The 17,674-nt window shown below is 44.6% G+C and overlaps 1 protein-coding gene across 4 annotated transcripts; it reads right to left on the reverse strand.

Moving 5' to 3' along the window:
* Positions 1 to 583: 583 nt before the first annotated feature.
* Positions 584 to 17,588, reverse strand: sned1 (sushi, nidogen and EGF-like domains 1). 4 transcript variants are annotated; one of them, XM_055507667.1, is made up of 32 exons: positions 17,177 to 17,588; positions 12,341 to 12,628; positions 12,049 to 12,189; positions 11,785 to 11,947; positions 11,580 to 11,705; positions 11,191 to 11,304; positions 10,673 to 10,786; positions 10,000 to 10,113; positions 9,854 to 9,901; positions 9,675 to 9,782; positions 8,253 to 8,345; positions 8,013 to 8,138; positions 7,676 to 7,795; positions 7,291 to 7,407; positions 6,906 to 7,046; positions 6,338 to 6,511; positions 6,097 to 6,210; positions 5,868 to 5,981; positions 5,517 to 5,630; positions 5,331 to 5,447; positions 4,900 to 5,187; positions 4,645 to 4,828; positions 4,300 to 4,412; positions 3,948 to 4,226; positions 3,731 to 3,866; positions 3,560 to 3,642; positions 2,938 to 3,036; positions 2,560 to 2,676; positions 1,557 to 1,644; positions 1,352 to 1,431; positions 1,240 to 1,263; positions 584 to 1,147 (listed from the first exon to the last, which is right to left on the reverse strand). In XM_055507667.1, exons 1-32 carry the CDS (start codon positions 17,393 to 17,395, stop codon positions 1,104 to 1,106), a joined length of 4,200 nt encoding a protein of 1,399 aa, XP_055363642.1. In that variant the 5' UTR covers positions 17,396 to 17,588; the 3' UTR covers positions 584 to 1,103. The 4 variants fall into 4 exon arrangements, with proteins under 4 accessions (XP_055363642.1, XP_055363641.1, XP_029003510.1 ...); XM_055507666.1 differs by having other exon boundaries at positions 8,013 to 8,141; XM_029147677.3 differs by having other exon boundaries at positions 1,240 to 1,267; positions 8,013 to 8,141.
* Between the last annotated feature and the right edge of the window lie 86 nt (positions 17,589 to 17,674).

Raw genomic sequence — 17,674 nt, forward strand, 5'->3', positions numbered from 1 at the left:
GGATAGAGAATTCCACTGTGTCCAGTTGATGCAGTGGGAGGTTTTTATTTCAATTGGAGGAAGCTCTTCATAGATTTGTCTGACAAATGCTCTTCTTTGTATCTTTGCTCTGTTTGAGAACATCTAAAATATTTATTCAGACAGGTTAAGCATAAAACTGCTTGACAACAACAGGAATGTTTTATCAGGTATAACTGTAGTGATTGTGTGGGAGAAACGATAAGCATACATGTATTTGCTATGTTAAAATTATGTAATTATTTAACATATACAATATTATACACTATTAATGCTAAAACTGATTGTTTTGGCTCCCTCTGCTAACACCAGTCAAAGTTCATGGGGTTACATACCGTAGTTTAGGTGACAATTAAAAGGATTGTCTTTGTTTACTATGCAGTGGTTATTTAAATGTTATTCATTTCATACCTGTATACACATCACGTTGTAATTATAATATACCAAAAAGCAAAGTACATTTAAATAAAATAGTATTTTTATTGCTAAGATTTGTAAATCAAACTCTGTCACATATTGTGCCTGTAAAAATATGAAATATTAACCCAAAAAGATACAAAAACACTGAAATGTTTTAATGTTTTTAATTATTAAAATATCCACCTACAAAATGGTCTATAAACACTATTTACAAAATAGTCAGCAGTGATTCCTGCTGAGACACAGAACATTTGCCCAGAACGTACTGTGCACCAGAGGATGAGATGAATGTAGAAAATGTGGAAAAAATATACATTTACCATAGTCTTTATAAGTAGATTATGGGCTGGTATAAACACCAAGATTCTGAACACTCTACAGTTATTTCCCTGAGGGACAAACCTGCAGCTGAATCACATAAAAACCTCTCTTAATGTGTCACCATGGACGTACAAATGAGGTATGTAAGGTCTCTGGTGCAGCGCAGACTGCTTAACATTATTACTTGCTTAGATATTCAGGAGTCAAACTATGCACATGTCTTTCAGGTGTCTGACAATCTCCTTCTAAAACTTTGCAATGAGTCTTGATAAGGGTTTTCAGCATGAGCAGAATCAGTTTCTTTATGTACATTTTAAACATCAAAACTGAAGGAAGGAGGTTTTTCACGTGATAGCAATGCCAGTCCTTTCAACAGTATTCAAGTGCCCTAAGAGAAAAAGTGTCATTTTGAGCATGATTGTTGGAAATATCACAGTGTAATGAAAAAAATATGTTGTGTTTAAGACAAAGTAAACAAACCTTTATTGCTGTCTGTTCGTTCTTCTGGCTGACAACCCCAGCAAATGAAAAGAAGAGCAGTGTGTCATTTGCAGAATACAACTTTATCATCAACCTTTGTGGTGAAACTTACCCCGGCTCTTCTTGGGAAGCACTGGTTCGCAAACCTCTCGATAACAAACATCCTGTTGCACTTTGTACGTCCTTTTGTACCTGTGAAGAAGCAGACATGCTCATCTACAGAACAGAGGCTATTCCATTCCATATCACTTTAATTGCTGGGCATGTTACTGGTTTAAACTGTACATAAGTCATGATAGGTGTCTGATATGACTTACAGATAGTGGCACACGCCTCCCTCCCACACAGGCACACTCTTGGTCTCAGAGTAAAGACGAGTACAGGGGTGTGGTACTCGCTGGCACACTGCAAACAGTGGTCACACAGCGGAAGGTATGAATGTTTTAAATACTGTCAGCAAGAAGAAGTCTGCCGAATGGTGTAGTAGTCATGGGATGAAGCTGGGCCCTTCTCTCTGGCTAATGGATGGTTTTAGGAAAGGAATGTTTAAACAATCTGACTTAGTGTTTAGACAAAGACAAGAATTCAAGGGGGCTGAGGGTATGTCCCGTGTCTCCTTTTTCACAGATTCATTAGCACTCATTAGAATTATTGTTTTATTATGATTTCATTTGTTTTGCAATGACAAAGGGAATTTAGGTTTAGGCTCCAAAATCAGAGTATGTCCGCTGTACAAGACCTTGGCTTTAAACAGTTGTGCTAATGGTTTCAAGCCATAACTCACAAATAAATAACTTCTCATAATATAGTCAGCTAGAAATAATTTCAGTTAACATTATCATAATTTGCCTCGTATTTTTTATGTACTTGTTTCTCAAAGTTACCCAAAATCTTAATTAGTGTCAGTGTGTGAACCAAAAGAACCAAAATTCTGCACTGAGCTTGTATTTCACACAATAACTATTTACTATAATATATACTATAAAGTAAGTATATATAACCATAGAAGCTACAGTTACATTAAGAGTAAACATAATGACAACATTCTGATTTAGATAAACAGGGACATAGATGATTCTGTATACACGTCGGAAGAGATGTAGTAACTTCACTCAAAATCACTTGAAATTGTCTACAGTATGTACGTAATGTATCCTCTTGTATTAGGATTAAGGAATTTTAAGCCTCACTGCTAGTGTAGCTCTGATGCCTGGCCACATATCAGAAACTACAGTCCACCCAATAGATTTGGTCATTTGCTTCAAAGCTGCCTACTTTCCACCTTGTGCATGCGTGTAGAGAGGCAGCACATGAACTTACACAGTTCACACTGCCTGCCTTTAAAGCCCTCTGTGCAGTCGCAAAGGAAGGAGTCGCCATCGCTCACACACATACCCCCGTTCTGGCAGGACAGAGTGCCACAGTCCTGCTGCAACTCTAAAAGACAACAGCTGCTGTTAACATCCACAGTACAGGAGCAGTGGGTCTCAGGTTTCAGGCCAGTACTCTGCTTTATGAACACAGCCTCTAACACAAGCTTCTTATGGATTACTTCTTCTTTTCACATCACCGAACAAATGTTGTTAGTTCATATATGCTACAGATGTCTATGGAATAATTAATGGGCTTCATCCAACAACACATTAATCTGTGACACAAGTTAATCTTTTAGGAATAACAACAACATACTGTACATACCAGACTTTGTTCCTAAACCTTCTTGTTGAATCTCTAGTGCAAGGCTGATCTTGTTTGTTGTTTCTTCCATCTTCTCTAATCGAATTGGGGGGTCAGGTTCTGCAAGGCAAAAAAAAAAAAAGTCCTGGCATGAGTCAGCGCAAAAAAGCAAAATAAAGAGAGACAGGCTGCAGTGTGAGTCCAGTAAACTCAGATGATGCTCTTTGAAGTCCTCCCCTACAAACATCAGCTTGGAACAAAAAGAACTGATTTGACAATGAGGGCAAATCAGATTATGACATCATGGGTGAAACAATGTTAAAAGGAGGAGAACGATCTTAAAAAGGAACATATTCTCTAGAGCTCAAGATAACATCTGTAGAGCTATTTGATGTAGAGCTGTCTGTTTATGCCACAAGCTTCGAACCAGTGCTCGAAGATGGTTTTTGTATTAAAACATGAGAACATTATTTTTAAAAAAATGACTGTTGTGACTCTGACTGACTCATCTTGTTTTATCAAAAGTTTAAAACCAATAACAATCTACAAGCAGGCTGTGAATAGGACAACCATGAGCTGCTCCATCAGCATCAAGATAATGAAATCAAAAATTTCATCCGTCTTTAGAAGCTAATTCACTTACTGGTGCGATGTCGAATGGGTTTTTGAGACAAGTGAGTTAATTTGGCTGTAATCTTGCCCCTCCTGTCAACAAGTTCTTTATATCTGTAAGTAAAATTAGATCAGACATCAGCAGACAGGAACTGACTCTGATCATTCTGTGGACAGTAGTAATGTTAGCATCATGTTGTACCTCGGCAGTTCCTCCGTGTTCTCTGTTTCCACTGTACCTCCTAGGTCTTGAGGCAGAGTTGGAGAAAGTTTGCGTCCGACCTTGATCCCCTGTCCACCTGGCCTGTCTCTCCTCTGTGACCTGTTCTCCATCGGTACTAAAAGACATTTATACAAAGCATAACTCTAGGCTGAGAAGATCAGTTATACAAAACATAGAGGGGGGCTATGAGACTTACAGGTAGTGAAGGCTAAATGTTGAGCTAAACTGTGGATCTGCTCCTTCCCTGTGTTTTTGACCGATGTTAGAGCTACATAGTAGTGCTGTCCTGGTGTCAGTTCACGGAGGGAATATGATCCTAATTTCCCATTGGGCAGAAAGCGGCTCCTTGTACTCAAGCCTCGGGTCACGTTGACCACAAAACCATCAGGGACGTTCCTCGGGTGGCGGCTCCAGGTGATCAGTGCTGAGTTAGTGGTCACATGTGACAGGGAGAGGTTCTGTGGAGGGAGAGGCCCTGAGGGAAACACATGTAACGCGTCATGCATGGCAAGCAGTACTACAACTCAGTAACACTGATGCCAACCTACTTGTCCAGAACTGAAGTGGTCCTGCTGAGTGGCTAGTGGAGGGAAACTCATCTGGTCTTATACCACTTTGAGTTAACACGTCCACTGTGTACATCTGACCAGCAAGCAATGAACTGAAAACGAAGAAAGGCACAAAAATAAAAAATTCTATATGAAGCTCAATGACCTGATCGCTGCTGAGGGCTTCGTAGGAGTGATGAAATACTGCCCCCCTGTGGTTAAAGTAAATATTTCCCACAGCTATTTAAAGTTTAGAAGCACAGCACCATGTTGTGGACAGAGGGTGCTGCAGCTGTGCGTCAAGTAGAACTTTAGGGTGGCCAGGGTCCAAGTGTGGAGCCTGACCTGAAGGTGTAGGCCGTGGTGCTTGTGTTGAGCACCACGGTGCGAGCCTCGCTCCAATCTGAAGGCAGCAGAGACACAAGCACCCTGCTGACGGCTGCGTGTCGAGCCGCCTGGACCAGCCAGCTCAGCCAAACCTGAGAGGACGACACGTTGACCACCTGCAGCTCCTCCACGCGCCAAGGTCCTGCACAGAAACACGCGCTTACACTGGGAAATTCACACATGCACGCATGAAAAGTGAAATAATGCGCTCACTGGTGCGGATCAGTGCAGTGGCGGGTTGGCTGTAGTCGGTACTGTTGGTGTTGCGTTTGATGGAGACGGTGGAGATGTTGTAAAGCAGGCCAGGAAGCAGGTCCCGTAAGACATGGACTGATTGCTTCCTATCCAGGTAGTCTGTTTTGTACGCGCTCCAGCCCAGGGGGGCATAAGTGACAGCAAAGCCACTGAGCAGGCTGTGGGACGGCTCTGGCTCATCCCAACGCAGCTCCACCTCTTTCTCCTCCACATGCACCACATGAAGACCCGAGGGAGGCAGCAGGTCTGGAAACAGTGGAAACTACATGTCTGACCCATATGTCTCATTATTAAGACATGTCTTACCAATACAGATGATAAGCTGCAGAGTATGAAGAAGGGAAATGACAGGCAGATGCTGATGTAACCTGGGTCAACTAGCGACTGACCTTTCTCACAGTCTTTGCCTGTGTGTCCTGTCTGGCAAACGCAGTTGTAGTTTCCTCTTTGGTCACTCCAACACTGGCCACGGTTTCCGCAGGGTTTTAGTATGCACGGATCCTCCACTAGGGGGAGACAAAGACAAACTCAGTCTTCGGCTTGTTTGCTGTGCTCAGGCTGATTTAGCCACTTACACATCTGGCATTGGTCCCCAAAGAAACCTTCCTTGCACATGCACGCATAGTTCCTCCTGTAGCTCCGACACACACCTCCATTTACACAGGGGCTGGACTCACACATGTCCTGCTCTGCACACAGATATTTAGAGCAGATGTTTGATCTATGCAATGTATATCTGTGGCTATTTATGCATGTATGTATATACAGTAATCTATGTTATCAACAGTAATATTACCTTTTATTTATCGGTATCCATTACAATAAAATACAAATACAACATCTAATAAGCCAGATCACCATTTAATACTTCCAATAAAAACGCAATATATTGTAATGTAACCTGATTTAACAGGTTTACTCTGTACCTATTTCACAGTTGTGGCCTTTGAAGCCTTGCAGACAATGGCACAGGTAGGAGCCAGGCTGGTCCTCACACACGCCCCCGTGTTGGCAGGGTTTGGACAGGCATTCATTTATGTCTTCAAGGACATGAAGCACACACATGCACAGGTTCTACACATACAGTAGGATGCAGTAGCCTGAGTACATTTGTATTTTGACATTAAGTCACAAAAGAGTTTGGTTCAACTTTACCTGTTTGACAGTGGTTTCCACTGAAGCCGTCCCTACACTTACACTGGTAGGATCCAATGAGGTTCCAACACGTACCACCATTAAGACAAGGATGTGACAGGCACTGGTTAACCTCTGTAATAACATCAACCACAGTAACTATCATCAGCTTCTTAGAGCGTGAACAACGTTTGACCATGTACTGTATGTGTTTGTTTTCTACAGAGTTGTGTGTGTGTTCATGTGCCAGTGTGCCACAGACCCTCACAAAGTGGTGGTTGGCTCCAGACTCCCTGAATACCACAGATGCTATGAGCGGCTCTGGGTACAGACATGAATCCCGATTGGCATATATACACAGCCACAGAGCCTGGTGTTGTTGAGGAGAACTGGACTTCAGCATGCTTCACTTGTGGAGGGGGGCCGCATCCCAGCTCTGAAATGAGTAGCAACATGTTAATGTCAGCGGCGCTGCATAGAAACCTACACCCACAAACACTGGGGCTTAAAGGAGCTCATCCAGGATATACTAATGGCAGAGGTGTTTTCCACCCAGGCCTAAAATTACCTCCAGCACGTTGCTAAGAGCGTAGAGCCGTGATTCACCAGGTCTATTCAGATCTTACTTTATATAGCTTAAACAGCCCTTCTATATCTGTATATACGCACCTTCCAGTGCAGCAACACTGCTAAGATTATATTCAGAAGAACAACTAGCGTCTCTATGTTTAACAACTCAAGACACTGCCTGCTTAAAGTCATGAACTAAACTGATATTACAGGTTACAGAGTGAGATTTGGACAATGGGGGTGACATGCACTATGCTTACCTGTAGAGATCTGAAAGGAACTGTTTATTTCACAGTGTCTGCCCCTGAAGGCCTCGGTGCATTCACATTTATACTTTCCTATGTAGTGAAAGCATGTTCCCCCGTTCAGACAGGGGCTCGAGGCACAAGGGTCCGGCTTCCCTAAAAGAAAACATCCACCCAGAGAATTAAAAAACACAACAATGTTATAGCAAAGCTACTAAAAATATTACAAATGTGCAGGACAAGAAACAAAACATATCCTTCTACTGGGAATAGTACAAGTATAATTTTACGGTTAGTGAGATACTGAATAATAACTAAAACAACACATCTACTTTACTGATTTTACACCAATGTGCAAGGTACGTGTTAAGTTTCAAGTAGTACTGAGGATGGCACTCACCCACTTCACAGTGTTTTCCAGTAAACCTGTAGGGACACACACACTTATAGCTTCCTGCCTCTTCCTTGCAGGAGCCTCCGTTGCGACAGGGACCAGAAGCACAGGTATTGAGTCTAACTGGAAGGAGACAGACAGAATCCAGATCGTATTCATGCAAGCAAAGCTTTTTGTCAGGTCAACTTTTCCAGTCATCATTCAGACACACAGCTCATAACTCAGTCATAGGTACAAATCATAAGCCTTTAAGCGTTGCAATATTTCAAACAGCATTACAAGTAATGGCATGTGTCTTGATTTACTAAAGCTGGCATTCAGCTTGAGTATTAAGCCACAAGTCTGGGGGGTGTTTTGGTACTTTATAAATGAATTCATGTGAACACGCTACCTTTCTCACAGTGCTTCCCCCAGTATCCGTATTTGCATTCGCAGGTGTAGCCTCCATCTCGCTCGTAGCAGTAGCCCCCATTCAGACACGGAGAGGAGTCGCAGACTGATCGGGGCTGTACTGAAAGACACACACCGAGACTTGACTGTGTTCCATTTCACTAGTAAACCTCCAAAATTGTATTCAAATTATATAAAAAAGTGGTCCAACCTTTAAAAAATACAGATTATTTGTCATTTGATTCAAAACAGATGTTGAATGAGCATTCAATTAAAACATACGTTTGTAAATGTAAGCAGCATACACTGTTGTTACTGTAGGTGCCTGAGGCTCTTACCATAGGGATAGAAGTCCTTATGATCTGCTACACTAGTCTGACATGTGCACAGGTAGGTGCCCCCATACTCCAAACAGGATCCTCCATCAGGACAGGGCCTGCTGTTACTGCAGGGGGTCTGGGTTACTTCTGAGAGGAAGGGATTGTGAGTCACACATTTCTAGTTTGAGATCTTTGTGATCCTTCTTTACACACTGATCAAAGGTCCTGTTAGGATAGGATTATATGCATCATACTCACCAAACTGACAGTAGAGTCCAGTGTAGCCTGACGGGCATTCACAAGTCCCATTGATGTCCACACAGACGCCCCCATTCTGGCAAAGACATTCCTCTGCACGCACGGTATGAGAATGTGTGTGAGAATGACACAAAGTTTGCTCAAGCTTCTTGAAAGCAAGTGCTTAAATTATGTGAAATGTTCAGTATTGGCCTGGGTGTAAACATAGAGGCAAAGTATAAATGGTCAACATGTGGCCCATATGCTGAGCTTCTTTCATCTGCTGTACTGTAAACCATGTATTGATTCTTTGCCTAATCTTTTTCAACAAAGTTTACAGGACCAGAAGATTAGCAGTCAGCATGCTGCAGATCCGCTCAGAACAAATTGTAAGAATGTTTTTATTTTCCTCTCCTTCCTAATTGCAGCAGCGGATCAAAGGAAGTGGCCATATCGCAGCTGAGTGCGTCTCCTTTGAAGTCCTGGGAGCTCGGGGGAGGGTATTATTTTTCTGATGATATGGAGCATATTTTGTGACCAAAAATCATGGCCCCCAAGGGCAATTAATGAATTGTTAATTTGCAAGAGCCACTTTCATTGGCCACCTGTGCGGCGCGGGCCCTTTGATCTGGGAGCCTGATTAGGCACTTCTGAGTCCCAGTACTTTCTCTTCCTTGGAGGATCGTGCTCCTTTTTCCACTGTGCTTTCCAAGTGAGCCAGGCAGGAAAGTATTTGGGAGATTTAAGAGAGCCTATATAAGCACAGATAGTTATTTCTGCTCAAGGGTGAGAAATAGCATGCATTTGCTATAGCTCAAATTCTATTAAAGAGCTCTTGGGGGGGAAAAAAGCCTTGGAGCAACTGTTATCAGTGACTAACACTAAGCCCTCATGGAAGCCTAATTTACAGTAGCTTCAAAAGATTTTTCCTGATATGTTAAAGTGTTTCAATATCCAGAGATTAAACGTTACCTCATATATATGTATTATGATATTTTACATTTCAAATTGCTCTATGGTTATGCAAGAAGCAGCTGTGTGGTGCAGTGGCCAGATTCCAGAGCAGCGAGTAGCAGTGTGGAAGTGTGCATATTTTAACAGGTCTGTCTGAAGAAATGACCTGAATACCAAAGACCAGCTTTGACTAATAAACAGGTCTTTTTAAGTCTAGACAAAGAACTTCCTCTTGTTGGTAAACTAATAAAATGTGCTGTAAAACAATTATTCACAGCATCAAGCGACTGGTTCCTGCAGTAAACTGGGCGAGGCCGTGTCAGTTTTGATAATTACAATAATCCATCAACACAGCAGCCTCTTCCAGGGCACCGCTCCAAATTCCTGTGGCATAGCACAGATCCTCTTCAAATGCACCAGTCTGCTCCCTACCTGCCCAGCTGCCTGCAGCAGCGAGCAGCATCCGGAGTCAAGAGTACACTACGGTACCTTCACACTTGTCGCCATAGAAGCCTGGAGCACATCTGCAGCTGTAGACTCCCGAGCTGGCGTACTCGCAAATCCGGGGCGCTTTGCAATCGTCTTCTCCGCACAAGGCTGCAAAGCATGACACGCTTATGTGAGATATAAATGGGTAAATCCCAAACTCCAGCTGTACTTGCTTTTACCTGTCTGGTTTTCTGCCTCAGTTGAATTCACCTGAAGCACCAACAGCTCTGAGAGGTAAAGGCATGAAGGTATTAGGAGACTGCTCTGTACATTTTACATTAGGTTTTATTGTATTATTGTTATTAATATAAATTTTTAAACTCACCTGTCTCACAAAGTGATCCGGTGAAGGCAGCTTGACAAACACAGCTGAAGCTGGCCACCTGGTCCACGCACTGGCCCCCGTTCTGACAGGGCTGCGATTCACATTCGTTTATGTCTGGAGGATCCACAGAAGCCAGTTAATGAGAGGAGAGACCTTTTTGGTGCCGTTCAATCATTTTCGCATTAAGGTTTTTATTTCTCCATATGGAAATGCAGGATTTTGTTGTGTTAGACACTCAGTTGGGCTAAGAGCGTTGAACTTCCCTGCGGAAAGCATAGAGTTTCACTGACCAGGTGTCTGGTATTAAGACAAATCCAGTCTCATGTAGAAACAAGGATCTGTGAACTGTCCCACGGCTGATAATTTAATTCCCCAGTGGGTTCAAGTATCATCATCAATCATGAGAGAGGTGAGATTAGTAAACCCAAGCTGACTTCAATGAACTTTCTCACTCTGGTTCACTGATACATGTCTGAGCCAAGAAAAAAGGCAGTTGTTTGTGAATGAATTCATCCATAATCTAACTTGGACCCACTTGTCTAGGTAGACTGGGAAAGTCTTTGGACCAGAAAACAGCTGCCAAATGACTGACTTGGATATTGAGCGCAGAAGCAGACACTTCCTCTGAAGAAAGATGCCTGCTTTCCCCGGGACTGTGAAATCTGCTGCTCACCTGTCTCACACCGGTCCCCGGTGTAGCCTGGTTCACACACGCAGGTGAAATCGCCAGTGCCTTGTACACACAGCCCGTTGTTCAGGCAAGGTCTGTCTTCACACTCGTCAATGTCTGCGCGCGCACACACACACACACACACACACACACACACACACACACACACACACACACACACAGACGCATGCTCATGGAATATTTACTCAGCTGATTAATATATCCGCCACACTGCTCCACTCACTCTGCAAGTATGTGCTGCTGGCTGTGAGAGGTATTAGAAGAGGTCTGATACATCTCCACGCTTTGGACTGTGGGAGTATGCACAGCAGCTTCGAAAAGCACAAATAATGTTGTGGGTGGAAACTGCTTAATGGGGCACAAAATCCTTTAATTAATGAGAACGTAGAAGGAGACATGTGGAACCTGTGTTGCACGTAGGTACTGTTGTATTAAACTCTACATGGATGTAATTACAACTAATTCCATGCAATTGTAAAGAAGATTATTGTTGATTGTACCTGTTTCACAGAGAATCCCAGTGTATCCAGGAGGACACTGACAGATGAAACTATTAATCTGGTCTGTACACGTCCCTCCGTTCTGGCAAGGATGTGAGGCACATTCATTGACATCTACAAGGAGAAGCCCAGAGAAGCTAGTAATGCGTTTTTAATTAGAAAAGGAAACATCTGTCAAAAGGTAAAAGGTTGGTTAAACAGGTGAAGCCTGAAATCGATACAGGTATCTCCGGGTGTCCTTTCGACAACTCGGGTCAATTTGAGTATTTTCTTTTACAAGTTAACGTTATTTTTTTTGGCCAATTCCAGTTAGATGGGTTTCATTCATTCACTGTGTGCAGAGTGTTTCAAGTACAACAGAGCAGGAAGCTGAGTCAACCATAACTCACTGATCTGACATCGCCGGCCAGTGAAGCCAGCCAAGCAGGAGCAAGTGAAGGAGGGGTTGCCTTTAATACAGTCGTCTATGCACTGGCCTCCGTTCAGGCAGGGTCGCAGGTGTGGGCACACGGACGCTGCAGAAAGAGGTCAGTGTAGCACACATGCCGAGGCTGGGAGAAGTAAACACAAGAGTCTTTTAGAGTCGGGTCTCACCAGAGTTATTGCAGTCGCTCAGTTCAACATGTGCGTCATCTATGCGGAAGACCCATCTGCCCGGGAAGCCCACATTGGTGGTCTCCTCAACGTTCACCACATCAGCCGTGCGAGAGCCGGGGATGTTGAAATAGCGCTTGCCGTCACCAGCATTGAAGCCTGCCTGGGAAGAGGTGAAAGAGAGAGACAGACGCTGAGATACAGCTAAGACACATGGGAGTGGACTGCAGGTCATTCCATCGTCAAATAACCATGCGATCTTACCTGTGCTGCAATTCCTTCTAGCCCAGCCCGGTTCCCTCCACTGCTGGCATGCATGCCTGTGGTCCAAGTGATGTTATTGTACTGGAATATTGTGAAGGAAAGTTCTCCGTCTGTAATGAGCACGGCTTGGAAAGTATTCACCTGTTCGAAAGGAAACAGGCTTTGTTAAACTCTTTCCTTCTTTCAAGGAAATTCTGAAATAATGCATCTGCTGTTGTTATTGGATGTACTTCAGGAAATAGTTCCAATGTATTGTAGTGAGAGATCAGCGGAGTTGTGATTGAGTTCATACCGGTGTGTGGGAGCTGCCGCCAAAGAAAGTGACTTGGTGCCATGTTGCGATGAGGACCCATGTAGCGTTGAAGTTGGGAAAGTCTGAAAAGTGTGTCCTGACATCGCCAGAGGCCCTGCTCAGCATCGAAGCCTCCTCACTCTCTCTGTAGAAGACGCTGCCCGCCCGCCTGTTGTCCACGTCCGCCCAGAAAGGCGCCACGACCCTCCTGTCCCCAGCGATCGGAAAGGCTACAGGTGTGAACTGGGAGACTTCTCTCAAGAAAGACACAAGGCCGTTGTTGTTAACCTGTCAAAGAGAGGATGTGGAGGTCGAATAAGACTAATAAATGAAATGACGTTCTTGCTTTTCACCTTGCAGCACCTTCTGGTTCTGCCATTTGGGAGCAATAGGGTGTTAGCCAGTAGCTGGTAACTTAAACATCTGCAAGCATCTGCACTCATTTGGAGACATGTTGCTGTCCACCAGGCACATTGGTGTTGTTAATGTCGCCAAGGGAAAACCTCCAACTGAAACCAGTTTAAAGACATTGGAAACAATCCTGTTGTTGAAGGAGCTGCAGAGTTGGGTGATTATACAGGAATCTGTTATTACTGGAAACCCAGCCACAGCGACAGAATCAAGACACTAGCTGCTAAACGTGAGTGACAAGAAAAGCCCTTCAGCTTAAAGGCCTGAATTTCTACCTAAGGCCTGGATTCATTCATGCCTTCTGTATATTATTAGCAATAATTATTGTGCATCTGTGAACTCAGCCTCTTTGTATTCAAGTCGAGTGGCAAGTGTGCCAGTGACACAGCAGTGTCAGGTGATTCGACCTTGCTCCCGCTACGTATGAAGGGCTTTTTCTGTAAAAGCAGCAGAGGAAGTTTCGTTTGGCACCGCACCGGGCCTCAGTTAATTGCCCGACCACAGTCTTCCCCTCCACATCAGCGCGACGTGGTGAGAACGTGGCCCGGTGTGGGGGGGAAAAGGAGCACCGGCGGCGGGAGCAGGGCCCGGAGGTCAGCCAGAGCGCCATCTGATACCAGGAGAAAAACAAGAGAGAGGGCACAGAGCTGGGCAAGCGGAGGGATGTGCATAAATTACAAACCTCCCACACCCACAGACCCACTAATGAGAGACCTGTGGTGGCAGCGGTCTGGACCTCACCCATCTTACAGCAAGATTGGTGTATGAAATCATGCTGAACATTTCTACTTCAAATACTGGAATATGTTTAATCACCTAATCCAATCGCTTGCAGCATCTGGAGCTCTTTAAACTATTGTATTTCTTGCTTGTTAAGATTTTTAGGGGGCTACTGTGACATGGAAATGACCTTATCACATACCTCCCTTCTCATGAACACCAACTAGGCTATAACTCGCACACTCATCCGGTGAAGGGTGGTTCTGCATCACACATGGGTGAGATAGAGTGCAGAGCAGCTTTGTGTTACCCTGTAACGTGACCAAGGTCAGAATCGCAGGGGGAGAGAGGTGCGATCAGTCAACCTTGTGAGAAGCATCTCTCGCTCCATAATTCTTTCTCTCACTCTCAATGGTGCCACTTCACTCTACAGCTCCCTTGTTATTTTTTAGGAATTCTTCACCGGATGCATCCGGGATTTTGCTTGGGTGGTTTTCTTCGGAGCCAAGCAATTTATGGACTAAAATAAACTTTCATCTGGCTTAAGTCGAGCCAAAGCAAATTCCTAAATGAAAAAGGTGCCCGTGGATCAACTCAGGAAAACATTAGTTTTCCTTGTCAGAAATTGAGGTTTCACAGTTACAAGCTTATCCAATTTTTGACGAAGCTGAAGGAAGGGCTATAGTTTAGACAGGAACACTGTGTAGTTTGCCTGTAAATCCTAAGCCCTGACTCGCTGTTATCTACACAGGCTTTAAATTGAGGCAATAAATCCTTTCAGCAACGTGGCAGGAGTTTAATGCAGCCAACAAGTAATGTGGGAAATAGACATATTTGAATGCAACCTTTCCTCAGCCTTTATAGTTGTAGGAAAATGTATTGCACTGAAAAGGACACTCACCAAAATATTGAGGAGCTCAAGCTGTTTTTAGTATGTGATACAAAAAGTACATGACCATAGCTCCTGGTCATGGTAACACATTCTGCTTCTCACATTGTCATCTGCGTTTAACATAACCACACTAAAGGAAATGAGGCAGCATTCATCCCCCCTTCTTTGCTCAATATGCTTAAAGTCCCATAAGGAACTTTCCCAGTCAGTCCTAGGAGCTGTATACTGTAGATGTCCTGCAGAGACTCAGAGGGAGCAGTGCTGCACATGTAACTCACTGTAACACTACAAGCCTTCTGTTGGGTCTGAATAAAAATTCTTCAGGTTTCACACAAGCACTTTTCTTTTTAGCTGGATGTTTACCGGCAAGACTTGTCCTCTGAGGGAGGCACTTACAGGCTCTGAGACTGGGTTCTGTTATTAGTCCTTGTAACATCGGTCATGAGTCTCATCATGCACATGCATTATAAAGGCCCCGTACTGAGAGCAAGAAATAAAAAGGCAGCACATACATTTCAGCCATGCATGGAGCAGTGGTGAGTGAAAGCCAGTGAATGGAAGTGTACAAACTTGGAGCTCTTCAGAAGTGCAGATGAGCAGTAGCAGATGTGTGGCCTCCTCGGCGTGTACTTACGCCGTAGCACGTTCTTGGCAAAATGGATTTGAATTGTGTTTACATGCAGCTGACAGCTGAATGCTACATTATGTTGTACATTTAAATGCTTTACAGAATGAGTTTCACCTCGTCAACATAAACAAGGACTAGAAAGGCTTGAATTATTCAACTGTCCACGACTTTATCTACCTACAATAAATGCTTTTGATCATAACCATCTGCTTTTAAACGTGTTCTCCATCCTCTCTGACCACGGATGTCCTCCTTCATGTTCTTTATGCTGGCCGTCCGTTACAGCCGTTAATCCGTAAACTGCATTGTTTGGAGGCCCCTAATACACTTTTCAGATACATCTGGGTTCTGTTAAAGTGATTGGTCATTTCTCAGATAAAGCAGCAGAGGCGTGTATAAGGAGAAGACCCCTGCCATGTTATCTGAGGCATGGGAGACGGAGACGGGTGGATCTGGAGGAGGAGGCGAGATCCCAGCAACATGTGAAAACTCCCAGACACAAACCATAACAGAGGGACAGCCTGGTTACCAGGAGGCAGAAGTGGACCTGGAGAGGGACCAAGTCAGGGGGACCCACGCTTATAGAAAGAGGAGCTCATCATACACGTCAAGTATCACATGGCTAAATCCACCGCTGACTTTGCTCATCACAACTGCTAAAAATAACACGTCTTCTTTTGGAAAGGGACCAAAGCGTCACTACAATCTGCGAGGGTTTTCAGGCCATGTATACGTATAGAGCAAGACAGAATCAGTTATGATAATGAAGTAAGGCAGTATGCGCGAGCCGCTTGAATCGGTTTGGTTCTGAGGCTTCACTGTGGCGGTAGCCCAGAGGCTTGGAACAAAGCCCTGCTAGTAAGTATTCATAATAGTATTCATAATTCATTAGAATACAGCCTTTAGTGCTTACTGAAATATTACCTGTTGGAGGCTGCTCTGCGGTGGCACAGATCACCGTGTGGCCGCGCGCTGCTCAGCAGATGTTTAATGGATCCAGGTGAGGCATTTAAAAAGGAGCGTGACTGTAATTCCGTGCGCCTGCCACAATCTGTCATGCCTTGCGTGACTGCAGAGCTGCGGCTCTGCGAGATGCAGAATGAGCTACAGGATATCACATCACAACCAACGCCACACATTTCACAATGCGCAAGACTCCAATTTTGTTTTTGTCAGATGATAATTCAACCCAAGATCAACAAGTCATGCGACCAGAAACGTGTCCTGTCTTGTCTAATTTGACTATAGGGTATCAGAATTAATAGCAGAGTGGAAGCACTAGATTATATGGCAAAAGTCAAAAGCAATTTGTGATATGCTTATAAACACCATGTTGCCGAAAGGGCACTGCATGCAGCTGCAGAAGGGATTTTAAAACTTCCTGAGTGGGAGGATGACCTCACCCAGATGCTCAGATTAGAAAGACCTTTGACCTTGGCCATTGTTGCTATGGTGCCTCATTCTCCAGTGCCTACGGTTTTATTAGGGAAGACGCAGGCAGGGCTCAGAGAGAGAGAGGAGGGGTTGGTTCAGGGAACGAATGTGGATGCATAGCCACAACAGGTGGTGTTGATTTGAGGGAGTTCTGCTTTTCCATGCATTGGAACTGAACCCAATACATGACAAAGGCAGATCAAAGTGTGTTTCACTGTGGTGCGCGAATATCCTTGTCAAATCATTCGGCTTCCTCCCATGAGCACCATTTCTCGCTCTCCGGCGTGCATACTTTCCCCCCGTGCAGCCTTTGAAAGCGAACTGCTCACAGATGCTCCACAGCAACACTAAGAACACAAACTGTCATTTCCTTTAACACAACTTTCTAGGCTTATTAGGACACGGTTTGCCACTCTTCTACTAATAGCCTCTGTCTCTCCCTCACTTGAGAGCCCTCAGAGCGCAAGAAGAGCAAATGTAAAGTGAACTGAACGTCACGGTTATGATTCTGCCCCGGGGGGGGGTTGGTCTTCTACAAGTGGGGTTACACACCAGAGCATGCGAGCGCAAAAATATATAAGACTCTCAAAGGGCAATTAAATCTAGAATTTGGCTACGTGCCAAATCTCATCACTCTGAGGCTTCTCTATACGGTCCGCACACATGTGTCACTTTCGATTGCCAGGTGCCAAGTGCACGCACATTCGTACACACTCACACATCTTTGAATGCTCTCAGTTAAGTTACTCACATAGAGTCCGGTGTGCCTGTCTCCAAAGAAGGGGAAAGCAACAGAGATCTCTACAAGCCCGGAGCCGCCGTCGTCCTGAGCGACCGTCTGGGAGTCCCCCTCGTCCCGGCCGAAGGGATAGAAGTCCTCCAGAGGCACAGCTGGCACCACCCCAGGCAGCAGGTCCAGGGAGAGCAGGGTGCAGAAGCAGGGCAGCAGGGCTCGCAGCACCAGCTCCATGGCCTCAGCCACCCAGGGATGGAGCTGACAGCAGGCGCCGCGGAGGGGAGGGAGGAGCACGCACACCTGAGGCAACAAGAGCAGAGCAGAACAGGACAAGACCGTACGTTCCTCCTCTCAGCCACAGCAGTCTGAGCGCTCCCCTGGCTGCTATCAGGCTCTGCCTCCTTCTCTCCTCACTTGTCCTTTAGAAGTGAACTGGGCTTCTTCTGTGAGACGGGGGAATAGTGTAGATTCCTTGCATTCTGCTTGCTGCTGGGTAATGCATGCGCTCCACTC

The sequence above is a fragment of the Betta splendens genome, chromosome 4 (genome assembly GCF_900634795.4).
Source record: "Betta splendens chromosome 4, fBetSpl5.4, whole genome shotgun sequence".
NCBI lineage: Eukaryota > Metazoa > Chordata > Actinopteri > Anabantiformes > Osphronemidae > Betta > Betta splendens.

Bases quoted from the DNA above. Each gene is read 5' to 3' on its own strand.
- sned1 (XM_055507666.1), bottom strand. From the start codon at position 17,395: ATGGAGCTGGTGCTGCGAGCCCTGCTGCCCTGCTTCTGCACCCTGCTC. The intron at 7,796-8,012 runs GTAAGAGCCTCA...TGTGTCTTTCAG, and splicing joins TAAGGACTTCTATCCCTATG to TACAGCCCCGATCAGTCTGC. The intron at 3,037-3,559 runs GTAAGTGAATTA...TTTGCCTTGCAG, and splicing joins ACCCATTCGACATCGCACCA to AACCTGACCCCCCAATTCGA.